This window comes from Xyrauchen texanus, chromosome 11 (genome assembly GCF_025860055.1).
Source record: "Xyrauchen texanus isolate HMW12.3.18 chromosome 11, RBS_HiC_50CHRs, whole genome shotgun sequence".
Classification (NCBI taxonomy): Eukaryota; Metazoa; Chordata; class Actinopteri; order Cypriniformes; family Catostomidae; genus Xyrauchen; species Xyrauchen texanus.
In genome coordinates, this window is record NC_068286.1 from 5,008,590 (window position 1) to 5,027,660 (window position 19,071).

The 19,071-nt window shown below is 38.7% G+C and overlaps 2 protein-coding genes across 2 annotated transcripts; one reads left to right on the forward strand and one right to left on the reverse strand.

Annotated features, from left to right (window-relative positions):
- The first annotated feature begins 427 nt into the window (after window positions 1-427).
- On the forward strand, window positions 428-4,375 carry sertad2a (SERTA domain containing 2a). Its single transcript, XM_052137683.1, has 2 exons — window positions 428-571; window positions 2,441-4,375. Exon 2 carries the CDS (start codon window positions 2,448-2,450, stop codon window positions 3,453-3,455), a length of 1,008 nt encoding a protein of 335 aa, XP_051993643.1. The 5' UTR covers window positions 428-571; window positions 2,441-2,447; the 3' UTR covers window positions 3,456-4,375.
- Window positions 4,376-5,258: 883 nt separating this feature from the next.
- aftpha (aftiphilin a) lies at window positions 5,259-17,491 on the reverse strand. The gene is given in 11 exon segments (XM_052137682.1): window positions 5,259-6,982; window positions 7,121-7,244; window positions 7,399-7,482; window positions 7,825-7,885; window positions 10,422-10,544; window positions 10,687-10,743; window positions 10,912-11,038; window positions 11,148-11,302; window positions 11,695-12,036; window positions 12,039-13,339; window positions 17,337-17,491. Coding segments are annotated over 10 exon segments (2,490 nt in total). The 5' UTR covers window positions 13,302-13,339; window positions 17,337-17,491; the 3' UTR covers window positions 5,259-6,828.
- Between the last annotated feature and the right edge of the window lie 1,580 nt (window positions 17,492-19,071).

Consider the following 19,071-nt stretch of genomic DNA (forward strand, 5'->3'; position numbering starts at 1 on the left):
GCATTTCTCTTCAAGATCATGGGTCGTGTAGTTCTTTACCGGGACTTCAGCTATTGAACACTATTAATACAAACTAACATGGACTGCTTTAAAGGTTTTCAAGTTAGCATTAAATAGTAGTCCGTCTATGGACAAAACAAATGTGATTTTATCTTCCGTTCCCAGACTGGTTTGTTTTTAGGCTATTGTACATAAACATACATCATGCACGTTCGTTATTATTACACGAAGCTGAAACGTCGCTATATTGTTAACAATATTGTTTCTACCACAGCTTTACTCCTACAAACGTGCATTCGAGTGATTTATAAGCGCACTGCGAATCGGTTCAAAAGAATCGGCTCAATAGAACGACTCACTCGCGAATCACTAGAACTCTGTGACGCTGACGTCACTCTTGAAGACTCCGCTTGCGGGTTTGTTGAAGGCGGAATAGATCCGTCCGTCCGGTGACTGAAACGGGCGGCTTCACGAGCACGAGCGTGTTTTAAACGCTTTAAAACACGAAATCAATAATGAACGACACACGAGTCCGACGAGCAGATTAAAGTCCTCGTTTGACCTGCATGTGGTGAGTATATCACGAGTTTTACTCTATTCATTCAATTAATGTTCATTGAACTTGAAAACTAAATGTGAAATTATTGTGTTGTTTTCTATCTAAAGTGGATTGTTTTTGTATTGTCAAACGGCTCAAATAGTTTTAAAGTTCTTAAGTAAAATAAAATAAAGTTAAAAATAATTAAATGTCGCTATGCAGAACTGCCCAGAGTGGAAGGGGTGAAACTCGATTCATGTATTGTAGTGCAGGTGTTCAAGGGGCGTTCATGCAATAGAATTAAACACAATCACGTTTCTAATGATCAGAGTTGGGTTTGCAGTACAGCACTGAAGCTTTCGTTTTACTGTAAATCAGTTGGTTTCACTTTAAGCTGTCAATAGTGTGGGCGTGCAGACTAAATGTCACCAGGGTTGACTTGATTCAATGCATGTGTGTAAATATTCATGCATTTAACATATACAGGAGAAAAACAAGGATACAGAAAGCTTAACTCATATTGTTGGCTCATCCCTGTGCCTGCTCAGTGTCTTCCATTGATTCCAATACAAGACTTCATTATATTACAAACTCAAAACGAGCCAGAACAGTAACAGATCAAATCTAAAAATGCTTCTTTATGAATGTTTGACTTCATAAATATTAAAGTATTTTTGGGAAGTTCCAGAACTGTGCATTCTCGATATTGGTATGACTGATTGTAAATGCTCTCTTATCTACTCACATGAATTTCCCATGATTGTGTGTCATGCCCTTGGCCATCGATATAAACTAACTGCAGCTATTAAACAGTGTTTGGAGGAAGTGATGCAACTTGATGCACTTTCAGGAAATTATGTGATTTACAATAATCAGAGAATAGTCATATGTCATGTGTGTGTCATGGGTTGTCTAAGGTGAATGATTGTCATGGGTGTTGACTAAGTGGAAAGTACAGTTATTATTTTGAATAAGGAACAAGCTGTATTGATGTTTGACAAAAAAATAACAATTATTGTAATTATTGTAATTATATTTCTATAATTATTCAAAATACTGAAAATAAAAAACAAATATTAAAATAAAAAAAATATATATATATATATAACATTTTTATTTTTTATTGTATTTAAATATATTAATACATAATATTAAAACAATTTACATATACTTTACAATAGAAATTATAAAAATTATTTAAGTACAAAATAAATCGATTTAATATATATGAATTCATATTATTTTAAATATTACAATGTTAAGTTGAAATATTAAGATAAAAATATTTGAGCACAAATATTAAAAAAATGTTTTTACACTTTTCTTCATTACTGTCTCTCAGATGTTGCGCAATTTATAATAAATAAATAAATACATATATATATATATATATATAAAATATAATGTAAAGACGATGACAAACACCCTTGGAGTCACGAGTTTGAATCCCAGGGGGTGCTGAGTGACTCCAGCCAGGTCTCCTAAGCAACCAAATTGGCTCGGTTGCTAGGATGGGTAGTCACATGGGGTAACCTCCTTGGATGGCGCGGAGAGTAGCGTGAAGCCTCCACACGCGCTACATCTCCACGGTAACGCGCACAACATGACACGTGATGATATGCGCGGATTGACGTCTCAGATGTGGAGGCAACTGAGATTTGTCCTCCGACACCTGGATTGAGGGGCGTCACTACGCCACCACGAGGACTTAATAGCGCATTGGGAATTGGAGCATAAGAGGGAGAATAAGAGGGAGAATAAGACGGAGAAACCCCCCACCCCCCAAAAAAATTTACATATCTTTTCTCAAGCATATTTTATCACTGTTATTAAATACAAATATATTAAAATATTCAAGCAAATATATTTACATTTTTGATGTACACTTTGCTTCTCTCTCAGATGCCACATGTTGGGTAAAGGCCTGAAACGGAAGTTGGAGCAGGAGGAAGAGAATGCCGTCAACAAAATGCGCTCTCCTCAGGAAGTGTCGTCCAACTGCTATTGGATTCAGAGGCAGACGGTGCTCAACCTTTCCCTGCTGAAGCTGCACAGCCGCCCAGCGCACTCGGACCCGGGCCTGGCGCGCCGGGTCCTGATTACAAACACACTCCGGCACATTCAGGAGGAGCTGAGAGTGGAGGAGGTTCTTCTACCCCAGTCTGTCCTCAGCCCTGGGTCTCCATTAGGCGTCATCAAGGGGTCTTGGGAACGCACAGCAGGTTGTGGAGTTGAGTCTCCAGCTCGCACCGAGGGAGGTTTGACGCCGGTGTCATTGTTGGAGGAGGATAGACATCTGTTCCTGTCTCTCCACTCATCTGTTGCCCTCCATACACTTCCTTCTGTTTCTAGACACCCCACCACAGCATCCTCTATTGCTAAGGACAGCTTCGCCTCAGCGTTGGCTGAAATTGAGGATCTGTGCCCAAATGTGGGGACAACTGCTTCTTTGGACCTAAAAATGGCCTCCCCTACCTCATTAGGCCGAAATGTTCCAGATATTACTAGTAACTCAGCCACCGTGGGGTTGGGAAGTTCAGAAGAATCCAGGCAAACAGACGTCTCCGATATGGACAGCAATATGGGCTCGGGATTATCTCAGCTCCACCACTCTCTCTTGGACTCCACCCAGTCTGTATTTAACCACACCCCCTCACTTCTCACCGATTTCACATTGGATGATTTCCTGTTCACAGAAATAGACAACATCCTGTTTGACAATACACCTTGTAGTTCAACCCTTAGCACAGCCTCAGGCACATCAAAAGTTGTTTCCATGGTAACGGATGACATTGTTAAAACACTTACTGGTTTCGGTAGCGGTGGGATGAGCCAACCAGTTCTTCCGCCAAATCAGACATTCAAATTGGACCTTAATGAACTGGATCATCTCTTGGAAGTTTTGGTTGGGTCTTGATTTGAGGGAATATGTACGTTTTGTAATATCCCTGATAGCACACGTGCATCGCCCAGACGTCTATTTGATGCGTATGTTTACATCTGGAAGACATATATTTAAGTTGTTTGCTCATCTGCAATAAGTCTGGAAGAGGTTTCCTCTCGGATGTGAATAAGACATTCAGCAGATGTCTTCGAGACATTTTTTGTAATTCTGATCTTTTTAAGATGTTTAGGAGATGCTAATTATAATACGATACTTTCCAGATGTAACGCTATTAATCAGACATCTCCGAAATGTACATGTGCTATCTGGGTTTGACTTTTTATGGAAGGGTTTTATTAATTTTACTGTAGTTTTTGAATTATGGCATGTATGCCAAAAGGGTTGCCATTGCTACGAACATATTTATTTTGGTGCAGTAGCTGAGAGTGCACAGAGGTACAAATTAATGTATTGCACTTTTTGTGTTATAAAGTAATATTTAAAAATCTGTGGGAAATTTAATTGCTTATTTTAGTATTCAAATATAAAAAATACAAATAATAAAAAGATTCGTATTTCTGTGTGTTTTCAAAGTAATCAAACACCAGCCATGCAAGCTCATGGTAGATGGTGAACTTGTGTGTTTTAAGTTTAACGGAGCTCTCCAAAGACCGTCAGCCATTCTTCAGACTTAACTATAGATAAGCTCCACTTTAATGTTATTACTCATATCAGTTTAATAACTTCTTTGAAAGTCTTTGGTATTATTTTGAGGTAAAGAGTCCCAAGTGTCTTGCTTCAGAAATTCGCGCCATTTAATGTCTGCTCACGCTGCACGAGTCAAGCGCGTTGGGCAGAAACTCCTGATGGCAATCATCTCCTTAAAGTACATATTTTAGGTTCAAAACAGAATTTCGACGGAGGTTTAATAGTTTGCAGCAGTGGCCGATGCATATGTCTAGTAAAAAGATGTGAACTTGACTTTCATTCAGGGTTTCAACAGCTTTTGTGTTCCGGTCAAAACCACAAAAATTGTAAATAAATCTCTCCTATTGCAAATATTATCCCAAGATATTGTGTTAGATATGTTTGTCAACTTTGTAAGTATTTGTGAAATGTTTTGTACTGTTTTGCACATATTTTCGTAGTATATCATAGCTGTCCGTGTCACAATGACCGGAACACATCATAAGTGTTGGAGATTCAGGCCTAGTCCACTAATACGTTTTCATTTGGTAACGCATCTTTTTCTTTCCGTTTTGGCCTGAGACGGCGTTTTTGTCTGCAAAAACGGAGCTTTTTGAAAATGCACTCCAAAGTGAATAAATTAGAAAACGCAGTTTTCCTGTTGTAGGACTGTGAAAACGGACGCTTTGGAAAACGATGACGCGTTTTTAATGATGTGATCTATCCAACCAAAACAATCAAGATGGCGGCCTTGTGTTATAGCGGTTCTGTTGTACCCGATACTCACTTTGATAGTGTTGTTAAAAAATAATTGTCACTTTGTACAACCTTCACATTGCGTTCCTTCAAAGGTTGTTTTGAAACGAAAACGCCGTTTTCAAATGTATCCGGATTAATGCAGGTGTAGCCATAAACTCACCAAAAGTTCACAAAGAGTAATTTGTAGTTGATTCAATATTTTAGAGGAGGGCATAATCAGCCAAAATTATATTAACTATAAAAACTTCCATGACATTGCCAATTTGGAAGTCACAATTTTAAACCCCCCAGACTGGATCGACCCATTCAGAAACCGTAAGCAGCGTCATTCGTTACAGAAAGAATGAAACCGAAACAATAATCTCACATAAAAGCAAAGCAAAGTTTCTCTTAAATTATTTTAATTTCTTGTGTACACTTAAAGAAAATTTACACACTTGAAGTTTTTTTTCAGAAGAACCCGGGCATGCGCGATTGACCTCGGAAAGGGCTCTTTAGAGATATCATTCATCTGTTAGATTTTTCCATAGGAATTTTCCCATAACAATTTTTACATGTTCCATAGTTTGACTGTACACAGTCCGAAGCCACAGTTAACTATGTAAGCAGTTCTTCCGTATATCTTTACAATGTGCAAAATCCTCCAGAAGACAGAATAAACAGTGATACAACTAAACAGAACTGAAAACAATAATACAAAGATGGGAAAACTCCAAACAGACATCACTGGCGAACATTCCCAATCATGCACTCCTGAATCTACACCCAAAAAAATATTTTTGCCTATTTTAAAAAATTTAGGCAATTCAATTTCAGAACAAAAATCCACCAAATTGAACAGCGTAATCTGCGTAAATAAAATTCAATTAAAAAATAATAATTTAGAATTTTGTTAAATGTTACACAATTCAATTTGATGCAATTTTGTTATTAAATTTAAATGCGTAAGTCTTAAAAATAGTCTAAAATATCTTGTGTGTGTATAGGAATGCTGTAATGGCAAACATCCCCCAAAAGAGTCGATAAGATAAAATAAAAAGATACATCATGAGAATAAAGCAGACAAGAGCACATTGATAACAGGGAAATATGTAAAACATTACAGCAGATATTGGTCCCTTATTCTCATATATATATATATATATATATATATATTCAAGTTAATCAATTATTCAAATAAATGATTTCTCCGTTGCTACATTACAGTCCAAGCCAGTGGTTTAGCTTCCATTAAAAATCAACAAAAAGAAGAACTAACAATATGAGCAGCTAATACTCAAGCGAAGCCAGTGTTTCTATAGCAGTTAATGAAGTGGGAAAATGTCCTGTGAGTAAAGTTACTACAACTAAAAGATAAAGTACCCTATGATCACCAAAGCATGTGTTAAATCAGTAATAATAATGTATTAATATTGATTGTAACGTAAGAGTAGCAAAAACGATTAAAAACTAAGGCCTTTTGTAACACAAAATCAAATTTACATTTTGCAGGCGGTTTGTTTCAAGTCGCTATAATAATGCATTTATGCATCTAAATACCGATCCGATCATTCACGTCATCGTTTGTGCCATTGTAGGACATTTGAACCAGTGTTTCATCAAATAAAATAATGCAACAAAGTGCCTCTCCTTCATACACACAACTTATCAAAACGTAGAAGAATACTCAAAAGAAAGTCTCATCCCTGATAATATACAGATTGCCTCTAATATAAACAAACACTTTTTCCTACTGACATCCTACAAATAAAAATATTATTTTCTACATTCCTTCTCATCTTGTCTAAAGCAAATCGTTAGCAGTATATCTCTTGCACTCTCTCTTTCTCTCTCTTACATATGATAACCCTTAAACTGTTAAAAACGGACAAGAAAATGAAACGGGACGAAATAAAAATGAAAACGGTCGGTGTAATGAAAACTGGAGAGAGCACAGAGAAAGAGAGGTGAAGCGGATGAGTCAGTCAGCCATGGGCGAGGCCGAGGGGAGCAGAGGAGTCAGCGTGGAGGGGAACATCAGGACTTTGGCCTGCATGAAGGAGAGATCCGTCAGCCCTGCGATCACTCTCCGAGCCTCTTCGCTCAGATTCTCCTGTTTCTGCACCGGCTTTCTGCTGAGAGAGATCAGCACATTTTATGCATGTGCGGAAATGCTGGACGACCAAATGTGCAGTCCTCAAACAGAGAACAGACAGATGTGGCTCCCCCTGGTGGCCGTGCAGCAGTACCGTGAGAAAGTGAGTCTCACTGACCTGGTGGAGGTGCTGGTCTTTTCCACGGTCGACATCAGACGAGCGAACGCATCCACGATTCTACTGCCGCCTCCGCTGACGTCGAGCTTAGCCTGGGTCAACTCGTACAGCTCTGGGTCCACGCCTACACACAGAAACACCATCATGGCTATGCCAACACCCTCTTATGATACATTGCCATGTTACCACATGAAATTATCATTTTAATGAACTGTTGAAGATGCGAAGAGAAACAAAGAGAGCAGACACGGTGTTAAACAGGAAACGTTTCAGCAAACCTGGTATGGAGGTGGCGGTGCCAGAAGGCGACTCGTCCACAGGGCCGAAAAAATCGAGGTTGAGCAAAGACGAGCCTCCACTCGCTTCAGAACGGAGGAGAAAGAGAACGAGGGGCGGTGAAAGAGGGGAGAAGGGTTACGGACAAAGAGACAGAAGAGGAAAGCAATGTTGAATCTCAGATCTTTATTAGAGATGAAGAGAATATGAATATTGTGTTCAGTGTGTCTGTTCACAAAAGGCATTCTGGTAAGTAAACAAACACATGCTTTAGCTTGCACACAAACATTGAGAAAGTTACTGTTAATCAAATGGTTTTTAAATGTTAGAAGCAACAAGGCACATTTCTGGATACTTGAGGACAAGACGACGTATTGAAAGTTTCTTCCTTAGAGTGAGAAAAGGAGAAAACGAGAGATCGGTCTTACCGTCCAGAGGGTTTGTAAGGCCACTGCTGCTCCAGTCAAACTGAACGGGAGGAAGAGACTCCTGCCGGCAAAAACAAACAACACATCAAAGAGCGCAACAGTTTTTTTAGCTGCCTTCCACTTCAACGCGAAACCTTTGAAATATGTACATGTAGGTACAAGAATATGTACTTACCGTCTTTCATGAGGGAATAACTACAATCCCATGAAGCATTGCGAATGGCGCAATCAAATAAAAAATTGTGTAAATATATAAACTATTAATTTATAGTTGTTGATTATAAGTATATAAACTATATATTTGTGTGTTACAAAATATTCGTTTTGGTGAGATCAACACGATTGCCTCAATTGCAGTGCGTCATTAAAGGAATGTTCCGGGTTCAATACAAGTTAAACTGAGTTGACAGCATTTGAGGCATAATGTTGATTACCACAAACATTTATTTTGACTTATCCCTACTTTAAAAGAAAAAGTAAAAATCGAGGTAACAGTGAGGCACTTATAATGGAAGAGAACAAGGCCGATTGGAGGGTTTTGGGAGGCAGAAATGTGAAGCTTATAATTTTATTAAAGCACTTTAAAGTCATACATTTTACAGTCGTTTTAGGGTTTGTTGACTACACAAAGTTTAGGCAACTAAGTCTTGAAACTTTACCCAGAAAAGGTTAGTAGGTGATTTTATCACACTAAAATCATGTTAACATGTACACTAGCAGCCAGAAGTCTGGAATAATGTTCAGATTTTGCTGATTCGGAAGGAAATTGGTACTTAAACTCAACTGATCACTAAGTATAGTCGGGACATTACTGATGCTAAATTGCTCATATGGTGCTAGAAAATCACTTGCCAATATATCAAACACAGTTGAAAGATATTTGGTTCATTAAATGAAGCTGAACATTGTGTTTAAGTTGCCACAGTATGCAATAGACTGGCATGTCTTAAGGTCAATATTAGGTCAAAAATGGCAAAAAATAAACAGATTTCTCTAGAAACTCGTCAGTCAATCATTGTTTTGAGGAATGAAGGTGATAAAATGCTTGAATAAACTGAAGATTTCATACAAAGGTGTCACTACAGTCTTCAAAGATAAAGCACAACTGTCTCTAACAAGGACAGAAAGAGATGTGGAAGACCAGATGTGCAACTAAACAAGAGGATAAGTACATCAGAGTCTCTAGTTTGAGAAATAGACGCCTCACATGTCCTCCGCTGACAGCTTCATTGAATTCTACCCGCTCAACACCAGTTTCATGTACAACAGTAAAGAGAAGACTCAGGAGGACTTATGGGAAGAACTGCAAAGAAAAAGACACTTTTGAACAGAAAAACAAAAAGAAAAGGTTTGAGTGGGCAAAGAAACACAGACATTGCACAACAGATAATTGGAAAAGAGTGTTACGGATCTGAACCCCATTGAGCTTTTGTGGGATCAGCTAGACTGTAAGGGTGAGAAGTGCCCGACAGGACAGTCACATCTATGGCAAGTGCTACAGGAAGTGTGGGGTGAAAGGTCAAGTGCTACAGGAAGTGTGGGGTGAAAGATCAAGTGCTACAGGAAGTGTGGGGTGAAAGGTCAAGTGCTACAGGAAGTGTGGGGTGAAAGGTCAAGTGCTGCAGGAAGTGTGGGGTGAAAGATCAAGTGCTGCAGGAAGTGTGGGGTGAAAGGTCAAGTGCTACAGGAAGTGTGGGGTGAAAGGTCAAGTGCTGCAGGAAGTGTGGGGTGAAAGTTCACCTGAGTATCTGGACAAACTGACCGCTAGAATAACAAGCAGCTGCAAAGCTGTCATTGCTGCACATGGAGGATTATTTTATGAGAAATCTTCTAAGTAGTTTAAGAAGTTCTGAACATTGTAATAGTAATTTATGAATATTTTAATGTCATTAAACTAGCTTTTTGTTAATAAGTTAGTTATTAATGTCCTGATTATACATTGTGATCAGTTGACGCCACTTTGGTGATTAAAAGTATGAATTTCTTTCCATAAGAGCAAAATCTGTCCATTATTCCAAACTTTTGGCCACCAGTGTTTATTGTTTGTCTTGTGGTTATACTTTTGAAATGGTGTGTTTTTAACGTTTACGGATTGGCCCCCATTCACTTCCATTTTAAGTGCCTCACTGTAACCTAAATTTTTGCTTCTTTTTTTTTTAAATAAAGGAGGGGCAAGTCTAAATTATTATTTTGCAGTAATCAATATTATGCCTCAAATGCTGTCGATTGAGCTTAACTTGTATTGAACCCAAAATATTCCTTTAAAGTGGGCAGTTGCTGTCGAGCTCGTTTTGGCACACTTTCTTGGCCACAAATCTCTGGTGGATCTTCCTCTGCTGAATCCTGGGCAGTGTATAAAGTGGATTTATGGCTTCAACAGATGCATGTACCATCGATTAACAACCTCAATACTCACGGTAGGTCTGTCTTGAAAAGTTTATAAGTTATTGTGAAAATAAATTTGCACATGGTGCACATGAATGGGGTTTTTAATTCCAGAACTATATGGCTGAACTCAATTCCTGTTGGCACTTGGAATTCTTAAAATATGTAAAAGGGGTCAATCTGAATTTGATGTTAAATTTAAAGTCACTCACCTGGGTGGTGTCAGGTGGACAGGTGTTTAACTCTGTGGCAATAGAAGGAGATTGTGCTATTGAGGCGATCATCTCAGCTGCTGAGACGGGCTTCACTGGCTCTTTAGTGGGTTCCAGCATCCCCTGCAGACAGACAAAGACAGATGCTAGACTAAATACATGAACTCGGTTCTGTGTGCCTAAAAGTACCATAATATTATGTTAAAAATAAATCTTCATCCCTCATTTACACATACACATTTCCCTTGTAGCTGGCGTCACTCACCAGACTGGCAGCGTACACTGGCACAATCAACGGCTGCTTTTTATGACCCGTGAACAACTGGAGAGAGAGAGAGAGAGAGAGGGAAAAAAATATTCAGAAAAGCCACATATTTAGGGAAAACGACAATGACAAACCATTTACTGTAATTTGTAACCGTTGACATCATTACATAGCCTAATTATTATAATATTTATAAAAACATTTGCACTCATTAAATCAACTCACTATATTTCTTGTGTCAATGCCCAAAGAGCAGAGCAGTGCTTTATTGGTATGAGAGCCGCCCCACTGGTACCGGAGACCATAGGCATTGTTAATGTCCTGCAACTGTTGCCAAACGTCCCGCAGTGCCCTACAAAACCCCCAGGTGGAGACATTGAGCGTGAATGTTCATAGCACCTTAAACATGAACATTTTTGCAAACACTGGATGGAACAGGGAATCATTTTTTAGCTCCTCACCCACTGGCTGTCTCTCTACCATCCTCTTCTTGTTCTGATCTGTCTGGAGGTTTGAGGAAGGTGTTGAGCATATGCACCTCATCCTCCACCTGAGGAGCAACAACCAGCTGAAAAGTGGCCTGGAAAATCTTCTCCAAACGGCTCAGCAGTGCGGCCTTTGGGGATGACAAGTAAAAGAGAGAAGAGAAGGAAAAAATAATTCAAATCATGTATTGGCTATCAGTTACATGTACACTGAGATCATCAATACATGTTTGTGACAGGTTTTGCTTCAACTTGATGGATAATTCTATAGATGTATTAATGAAATAGAGACATTTGAAAGGGTCTGTTTCTTCTAAATCCGTCGTGTGGTGGACTGTCTGGTCCAGGTACATTCCTGAGTCTGATCAAATTTCCTGTTGACATCTCTTCCTGTTTTGAATACCATCCACCATTTAGAACAACAAAAGTTGGAACAGAATGGGGTAGGGTGAAAAACAGTAAAGACAAACCATTGAAATAAATGTTTTGAAGTAGATCAGGCTTCAAAGGTAACTAGACGTACCGTTGAGCTACTTTTACGCTCCCCTGCACTGCTAGTAGGTGGCGCCGCATCCGTCTGGCTTTCATGCCAGTCATCTCCAATCTTTTCGGTACATGCTGCGTGTTCCTGACCGAACTTTGCCCAGGAGTCCCCTCCATCCTGGCTTTGATCCGGCTCAGAGAAGGCCTGCCATCCTCCGTTATCATCTGCATCAACAACCTGCGCTGAGCCGAAATCTGCGAAACTGTCACTGCCAGGAAAGTCTGCAAACGTTGGTCCTTCCCCACCCACTGACCCTGTTTTACTAGGTTCTCTTGATGTGTCACTATCACCAAATTCTTCATCTTGGGTTACCTCAGGGGGAATGGGGGCGATTCAGGCAGAGCAACCTGTGTTTTGGCCCCCTGCTGGTCAAAATCAGCAAATCCAGTTGTACCAAATGAGCTAGCATCTCCGAAGTCACCAAATTCTCCAAAATCTTCATCGTCATCCTCGGCAAGCTGACTGTGGTCGGCTGGAGTTGCCGTCTCCTCCTGAAGCGGCGGAGAAGGAACGGATCCTGTCGTGCTGAAGTCCCCAAATTCTTCTAGCGCATCTGTCGATAGCAGCCGACCGAAAGAGGTCTCTGTTTCCGTCTCCGTTTCAGTTCGCCCGGATCCTTTCTCATCTGAATGTTCTCCACTACATCTTTCACAATTAGAGTCGGGTGACACCCCGTTGTCCACTATACCCTCCTCATCGATATCATTCTGACCAACCCTGTTAAGAGTCAGCAGTTGCGCTGTGCTAACCACCTCAGTAGTATTAGAGTCCTGATGTGCATTATCGGTTTCTAGATCTCTCCCTGCATGGAATCCCAAATACCCATTGCTGAGACCTTCATTGTTCTCTGATGGGAATCCAGGTATGTCCAACCCTGTGACTTTTGAGTCCCTACTACCATCTTCCAAACTAGCTTGTTGTTCTTCAACATTGTGTTGCTCATCAACATCATCCTCTGCTGGTCTGTACCCTTGATTCAAAGGTTCCCGGTCTGTATTTCCATCGGAAGTCTGGTTGAGATCAGCATTTGAGAAAGCAGAAAAATCTGCAAAGTCATCATCAATGTCTGGACTGTCATCAAGACAGGGGTCTACTGTGAGCTCAGTTTCTATGTTTTTGTGGGGTGTAGGAGGAGTTCCTCCTCCGTCTAATGTCACAAACCCATTTGTGAGTACTTCAACGGCACCATTGCAGTCAATGGCATTGTTATCAGTCCGAGAACACTCTGCAAACTCAAGGGAGTTGATATGAACTTGTTGATGGTCTGTGAACTTTTTCAATTCCTCTACACTAACTGTTCGACCATTGGGCGTGCAGCTCTGGCCACTAACAGGAGCCACGGCGTTCGACTTCGTAGACCCTGCAGGTTGAGTCAATCCCACAATTCTACCATTACTCAATAATTCCGGTGGCGAGGTGGCGTTCAAAGCCTGAGATTGGTTGAATGAGGTGGGCGTATCAAATTCAGTGAAGCTGACGCTGTTCGGGACGCCAGTAAAATCACTGAATTCATCATCGTCATCTTCGACGCTGTCCTCCATTGGGGGTGGAGAGGAGGAGTACATGTGTATCACGTCAGGCTCCATGGGGCCTTGAGTAGAAACACACAGCCAAGAACTCACACCTGCGAAAGGGAACACTGATTAGCAAAGCAAAACTGGGTTCTCACACACGATCAAGCGTTCAGCCTTTCTAAGTGTACTCTTTTGACCCATACGGATGCATTCAATGCATGCACACTACAACTGCTATGTGATATGCTTTTAGCACAGTCAAATCAAGGTGTTATTGAATAATTAAATACTTGAATATTAATTTAGTACCATAAATGGAGACCAATTTATTCAGAGACCATATAAATGCCTTTACATCCTCTTATTTTAACTTTACAGATAAAAACTTGTACTCTAATATTTTAAAATAAGACATTGGATAGATGTTTACAACAAAATGTGTTATTGCTTGTGAGTTTTTCCGGCAAATGAAATGCATACATGTAACATGATAAGACTGCTTGATAACTCTTAAAGGGTAACTAAACCCTAAACCAACTTTTTTTAGTTAATGATCTGTAAGAATGGGGCTTTATTAGTACTGGTCATTGATTCAAGTAATTGTTTTGACATTTGTGTATAAAGTGTTTTAATTCTACAATATATGGTGTAAAAACGTCTGAGTGCTGCCCTCTTCAGGTTGAACGGTGGCTACTGCAGTTGAATTTTCCTATTGGCTGTTTGCGGTACTTCGTGACGTAAGCGGTGACAGCTGACGTAAGCAGGTTCCAGCTCACCATGCCAGATTCATGTACATGTCGTCTTGCGACCGTGTGAGGAATAATAATAACATAGAGTCTGACAGCAGCTGTCAATTAATCCGTCACTACGTGTCTCAGGTGCACGCCCCCCCGCTCAGCCCCGCCCTCGGTTTCCCCGCTGGGGTCTGCCCACTTTTCTAGCATTTTTCAAATATTGCTAGTGGGTGGAGTCAGACTCTGAGCAGGGGTTTAGTTACCCTTTAATAGAATTACAGCGTCAGGATGTCCTAAGCATTAGTCCAATACTGTAATCAGATTTATTGCATGAAATCTTATGGAAATTATTACTGATACTGATTTTACTCATCTCATTTCCATACAGAAGGCCACAGCTTGAGGAGCAAAAGGAAGACAGCTATTTCTGTAATGTTGCATCTTCTAAACACACCAGTTAGAACAGCAGGAAGTCCTGCTGCATTCTCAATCACACTCGCTTTTAACTAGTTTAATCCTCGTTTTACTACACAAGCTATCACCCTACATCTAATTAGCGGTGTTTGCACAGGCAATCGCAGAAAATATAAACATCTACGTATACAACCAGCTATATGGCCTCCTTCAAATTTCCACAGCATTGAATAAACGTCTTTACCTTCACATTAATAGGATTTGTTAATTCAAAGCATTGATAACAGAAGTTAAACACGTTCTGCTACCATTACAATGCAATGACTAACTAAGCAATCCCTCACGGTTGGCACATCTGAATACTACAGTGCTCAGGGGCCTATTTAGAGAAACAGGCCCTTGTTTGTTAGCTCAAATTAAATCCGCAAGGGTAAAAAAGACAAATTGTCTTCAAATCGGACACTTATTAAGTGCTAATGGGAGAAGTAGTGTCTCGCTTAGGTGGGGCAAAAGGAAACTACATCAGTCCCGAACTGACAGTCAGTCAACAATGAGAATAAACCAAACAAGCCACAGATTCAGGCTGGAATTTGGTCTTTCAATAGAATTATTTACGAAGGCTTTTAAATGGTCCATTGTATCCTGCTGTGAACTTCGCCTATGTATGTTGTTTGCTCAAAGGCGGTGCGAACAATAATCATGGTGCTGCTTTTAAAAAGGGAGGAGTGTTACCAAACCACAATATGAGATATGTCAACCAAACCCAGCATGGAAGTGTGCTGTTTTAGATTGGTCAGTTTTGCACAAGTCTAACAAAATAAGATAAGTGATGTAAATATTACACCATGGAAGGATTAAATAGCTCAGAAAATAACAAAATATGTTGATTTCACTAAACTATATATTCTATAAGTTTAACAAAATAAGACAAGTAAACTATTACGCTATAGAAGAAAAGGATAGAAACTATCAGTATAGGATATATCCAAATACAATAGAATGGGATAGAATAGATCAGAATAGGGCTGTCAAATAGAAATTTGAATATTTGCTGAATTTAAGAAACAAAAGCACATTAGAATGCAAAAATTGTGTATTAAGATTTTCGATGTGTGCCAAGAACTGATGATCACATTCTTGCGCTAAAAAAGGGGCTAGACAGCGCAACAAATACAGTTTAACAGAAAGTAGTGTCTCAATATGCTTGAATGGACTGAAACTCAACTCCCAAAACTACTGCCAGTTTCTGGAAAGTACTTTCTTCAAGCAGTGGTCCAGGAAGAAGTCCTCAGCATTCAAGAAGTCCATCATCTTTATGCGGGACAATCCATCACATGCATCCAAGTACTCCACTGCTTGGTTAGCCAGAAACAGCTTCAAAGTTGCCCATATATTGACTTGGCCCCTTTCTCACCTGACTTACGTCCTACTGAGAACTTGTGGGCCCTTCTCAAACGTGAGATTTTTTCGAACAGTATTTGGGAGGCTGTGGTTGCTGCTTCAGCGTAAGTTGATTGTGAACAGATCACGAAACGGACAGACTCCATGGATGAACGGCTCATGGCCATTATGGAAAAGAAGAGTATTATGGTCACTGAATATTTTTGAAAGGCCAAAAATTTTATTTCATTGTCATTTTGTGTTACTTATTTGTTGCACTTACTCTAAAAAATTTGAATAATCAGTTGAGTTGGGAGAAATTATTTTTGTCAAATATTATTATAAAATAAAATATTAATGCGCCCATTTATGTTATGCACATTAGTTGAAAATGAAATGTTTATTTTAACACCCAGGAATGTTCTTTGCAATAAAATAATGCTGAAGAATGGTCTATGCATTTATTGCGCCCTCTTTTGGACAAAGGATACAACTTCAGTTTAAGAATCAGCGGTCTTTAAAATCAGATTATTCAAATTTTGAAAATATTTAAAGTAAATGTATAACTTTGTTTCTCTGCTCAATTGACAACCCTAGATCAGAAGGTTTATAAGTGCGAAAACATTCACACCAATTCAGAGACCAAGACCAAATATTGACTTTAAACACAGAATACAACCACAGCAGTAAATCTGAGAGAAAGGCATTATAATGAAATATAAGAGACTATTAGATGGGTTCACAAAATACAAAACATTTTTAAACAGTACGAATCATTTAACCCCTGGTTTTATGCAGACAGATTACAAATCTGATAGATTATAATGTGAAGTTCACAGGAATTGCTTGATAAATTTGATCAGATTGACAAAGTGCTACTATATGTTCCTGAGGATACTGATGTACTACAGATCAGATACAAATATCGTAAATTATATTTGTATTACTTTTGTTTTTATCAAAGTCATTTAATCTCTTTAGCGTGTTTGTGCACTTTTGTTACTCCTTCAGTATGAGACTATATTAATTGATATAAAATACACACTTTTATGTAAAATCGTGAAATCTACCCCATTAACTGACAATAATATCACAGCTGTCAAGAAACAACAGGCCGACACCTCATAAACTGATAAAACTATCCACTGTAGATACCTATACCTGCAGCAGAGGTAACTTCTCTCTAAACTATTCCCATCCGAGTTTAAATCGAGATTACACCGAATTACTGACATTCAATCTTTAGGACAGAATCCAATAGTTCCTGGTGATGTTTACATTACAGTTATCAGTTAGCCTGATCATTAGCAGTACAATTACACCTGACAGGATTAGATACAATATTTTATACTGTCGAAATAAAGTGTTTCTGTCAGAATAATAAATACAAACTGCCACAAATGCTCTCTCACTGCGTATTCAAATGATTTAGAGGAATAAACCTGGTGAGATAGCATGCTAGCTCACTGAAGCATCAGAACCCATTGGTTTACACGGGCGATGCTAGCGAGCTAACATTAGCATTAGCATTAGTGTGTATGCTAACGGCTGGCTCTCGCGCAGCTGTCAGTCATCATACCTCACGAGTCTGGAATGATGTGTCCCATCTTCACGAGAACATAAAGCGTGATCCTCATGAGCATCAGTCACTCTTACACACACACACAGTATATAATGACACACACAGCCGGATAGATCTCTGTGTGTGTGTGTGTGTGTTTGAGTGTATGTATCCTGTTCTTTTTCCGAATATTACCCAGCATGCATCACCGGGATGTGGTGTGGCACTTGTGGACTCGTGTTGATTGGATGAAGCTGAATTTGGGTGAAATCCAGAGAGATGTCATCCATACCCAGCATGGAAGTGTGTTGTATTAGATTGCTCAGTTTTGACTAAATTGCCTAAAATATTACACAATATGAAAACAGAATAGATCAGAGAATAATAGAATAGAATAGAATAGAATAGAATAGAATAGAATAGAATAGAATATGTTGATTTCACTAAACTATTCTGTATATTCTTGGAAGCGTGGGGGTAGAATACATGGGGGATGCGGGGGACTCCAAAGTTCGTCCCCCACACAGGGCAAATGTGTTAACTCTGTCTTTCATACAGCACATGTCTAAATGTGTTAATGCAACAGGGCTGTGTTTCCCATTAGCATTGTAAGCCTAAGAAGATCATAGAAACATTAGTGCCAATGGTCTCTACAATCAGCTTAAGCTTGCAATGCTTCTGGGAACAGCAGCATAGGTTGATTAAACTAAACTATATATATTCTATATATTAACTATATATTCAGTCTAACAAAATTAGATAAGTGAACTAAAATATGATGCCACTGAAGAATAGAAAAGAATATATAGATTTCACTAAACTATACATTCTAGGAAGTCTAACAAAACAAGACAAGTGAACTAAAATATGATGTCATGGAAGAACAGAATAGAACAGAACAGAACAGAACAGAATAGAACAGAATAGAAGAGAACAGATTGATTTCACTAAACTATACATTCCAGGAAGTCTAAAAAAATAAGTCAAGTGAACTAAAATATTTTGTTAAAGAAGATTAGAATAGATCAGAATAGAACAGAATAGAACAGAACAGAACAGAATAGAATATAAAAGAACAGAACAGAAAAGAACAGAATATAACAGAACAGAACAGAATAGAATAGAACAGACTGATTTCACTAAACTGTACATTCCAGGAAGTCTAAAAAAATACGTCAAGTGAACTAAAATATTTTGTTAAAGAAGATTAGAATAGATCAGAATAGATCAGAATAGAACAGAATAGAAGAGAACAGAATAGAATAGAACAGATTGATTTCACTAAACTATACATTCCAGGAAGTCTAAAAAAATAAGTAAAGTGAACTAAAATATTTTGTTAAAGAACATTAGAATAGATCAGAATAGAACAGAATAGAACAGAACAGAATAGAACAGAATAGAATATAACAGAACAGAATAGAACAGAACAGAATATAAAAGAACAGAACAGAATATAACAGAAAAGAACAGAATAGAACAGAATAGAATATAACAGAACAGAACATAATAGAATATAACAGAAAAGAACAGAATAAAATAGAACAGAATAGAACAGAATAGAACAGAAAAGAACAGAATAGAACAAAATAGAATATAACAGAACAGAATAGAATAGAACAGAATATAATAGAATAGATTGATTTCACTAAACTATACATTCCAGGAAGTCTAAAAAAAATAAGTGAAGTGAACTAAAATATTCTGTTAAAGAAGATTAGAATAGATCAGAATAGAACAGAATAGAATAGAA

Bases quoted from the DNA above. Each gene is read 5' to 3' on its own strand.
- sertad2a (XM_052137683.1), top strand. From the start codon at position 2,448: ATGTTGGGTAAAGGCCTGAAACGGAAGTTGGAGCAGGAGGAAGAGAAT.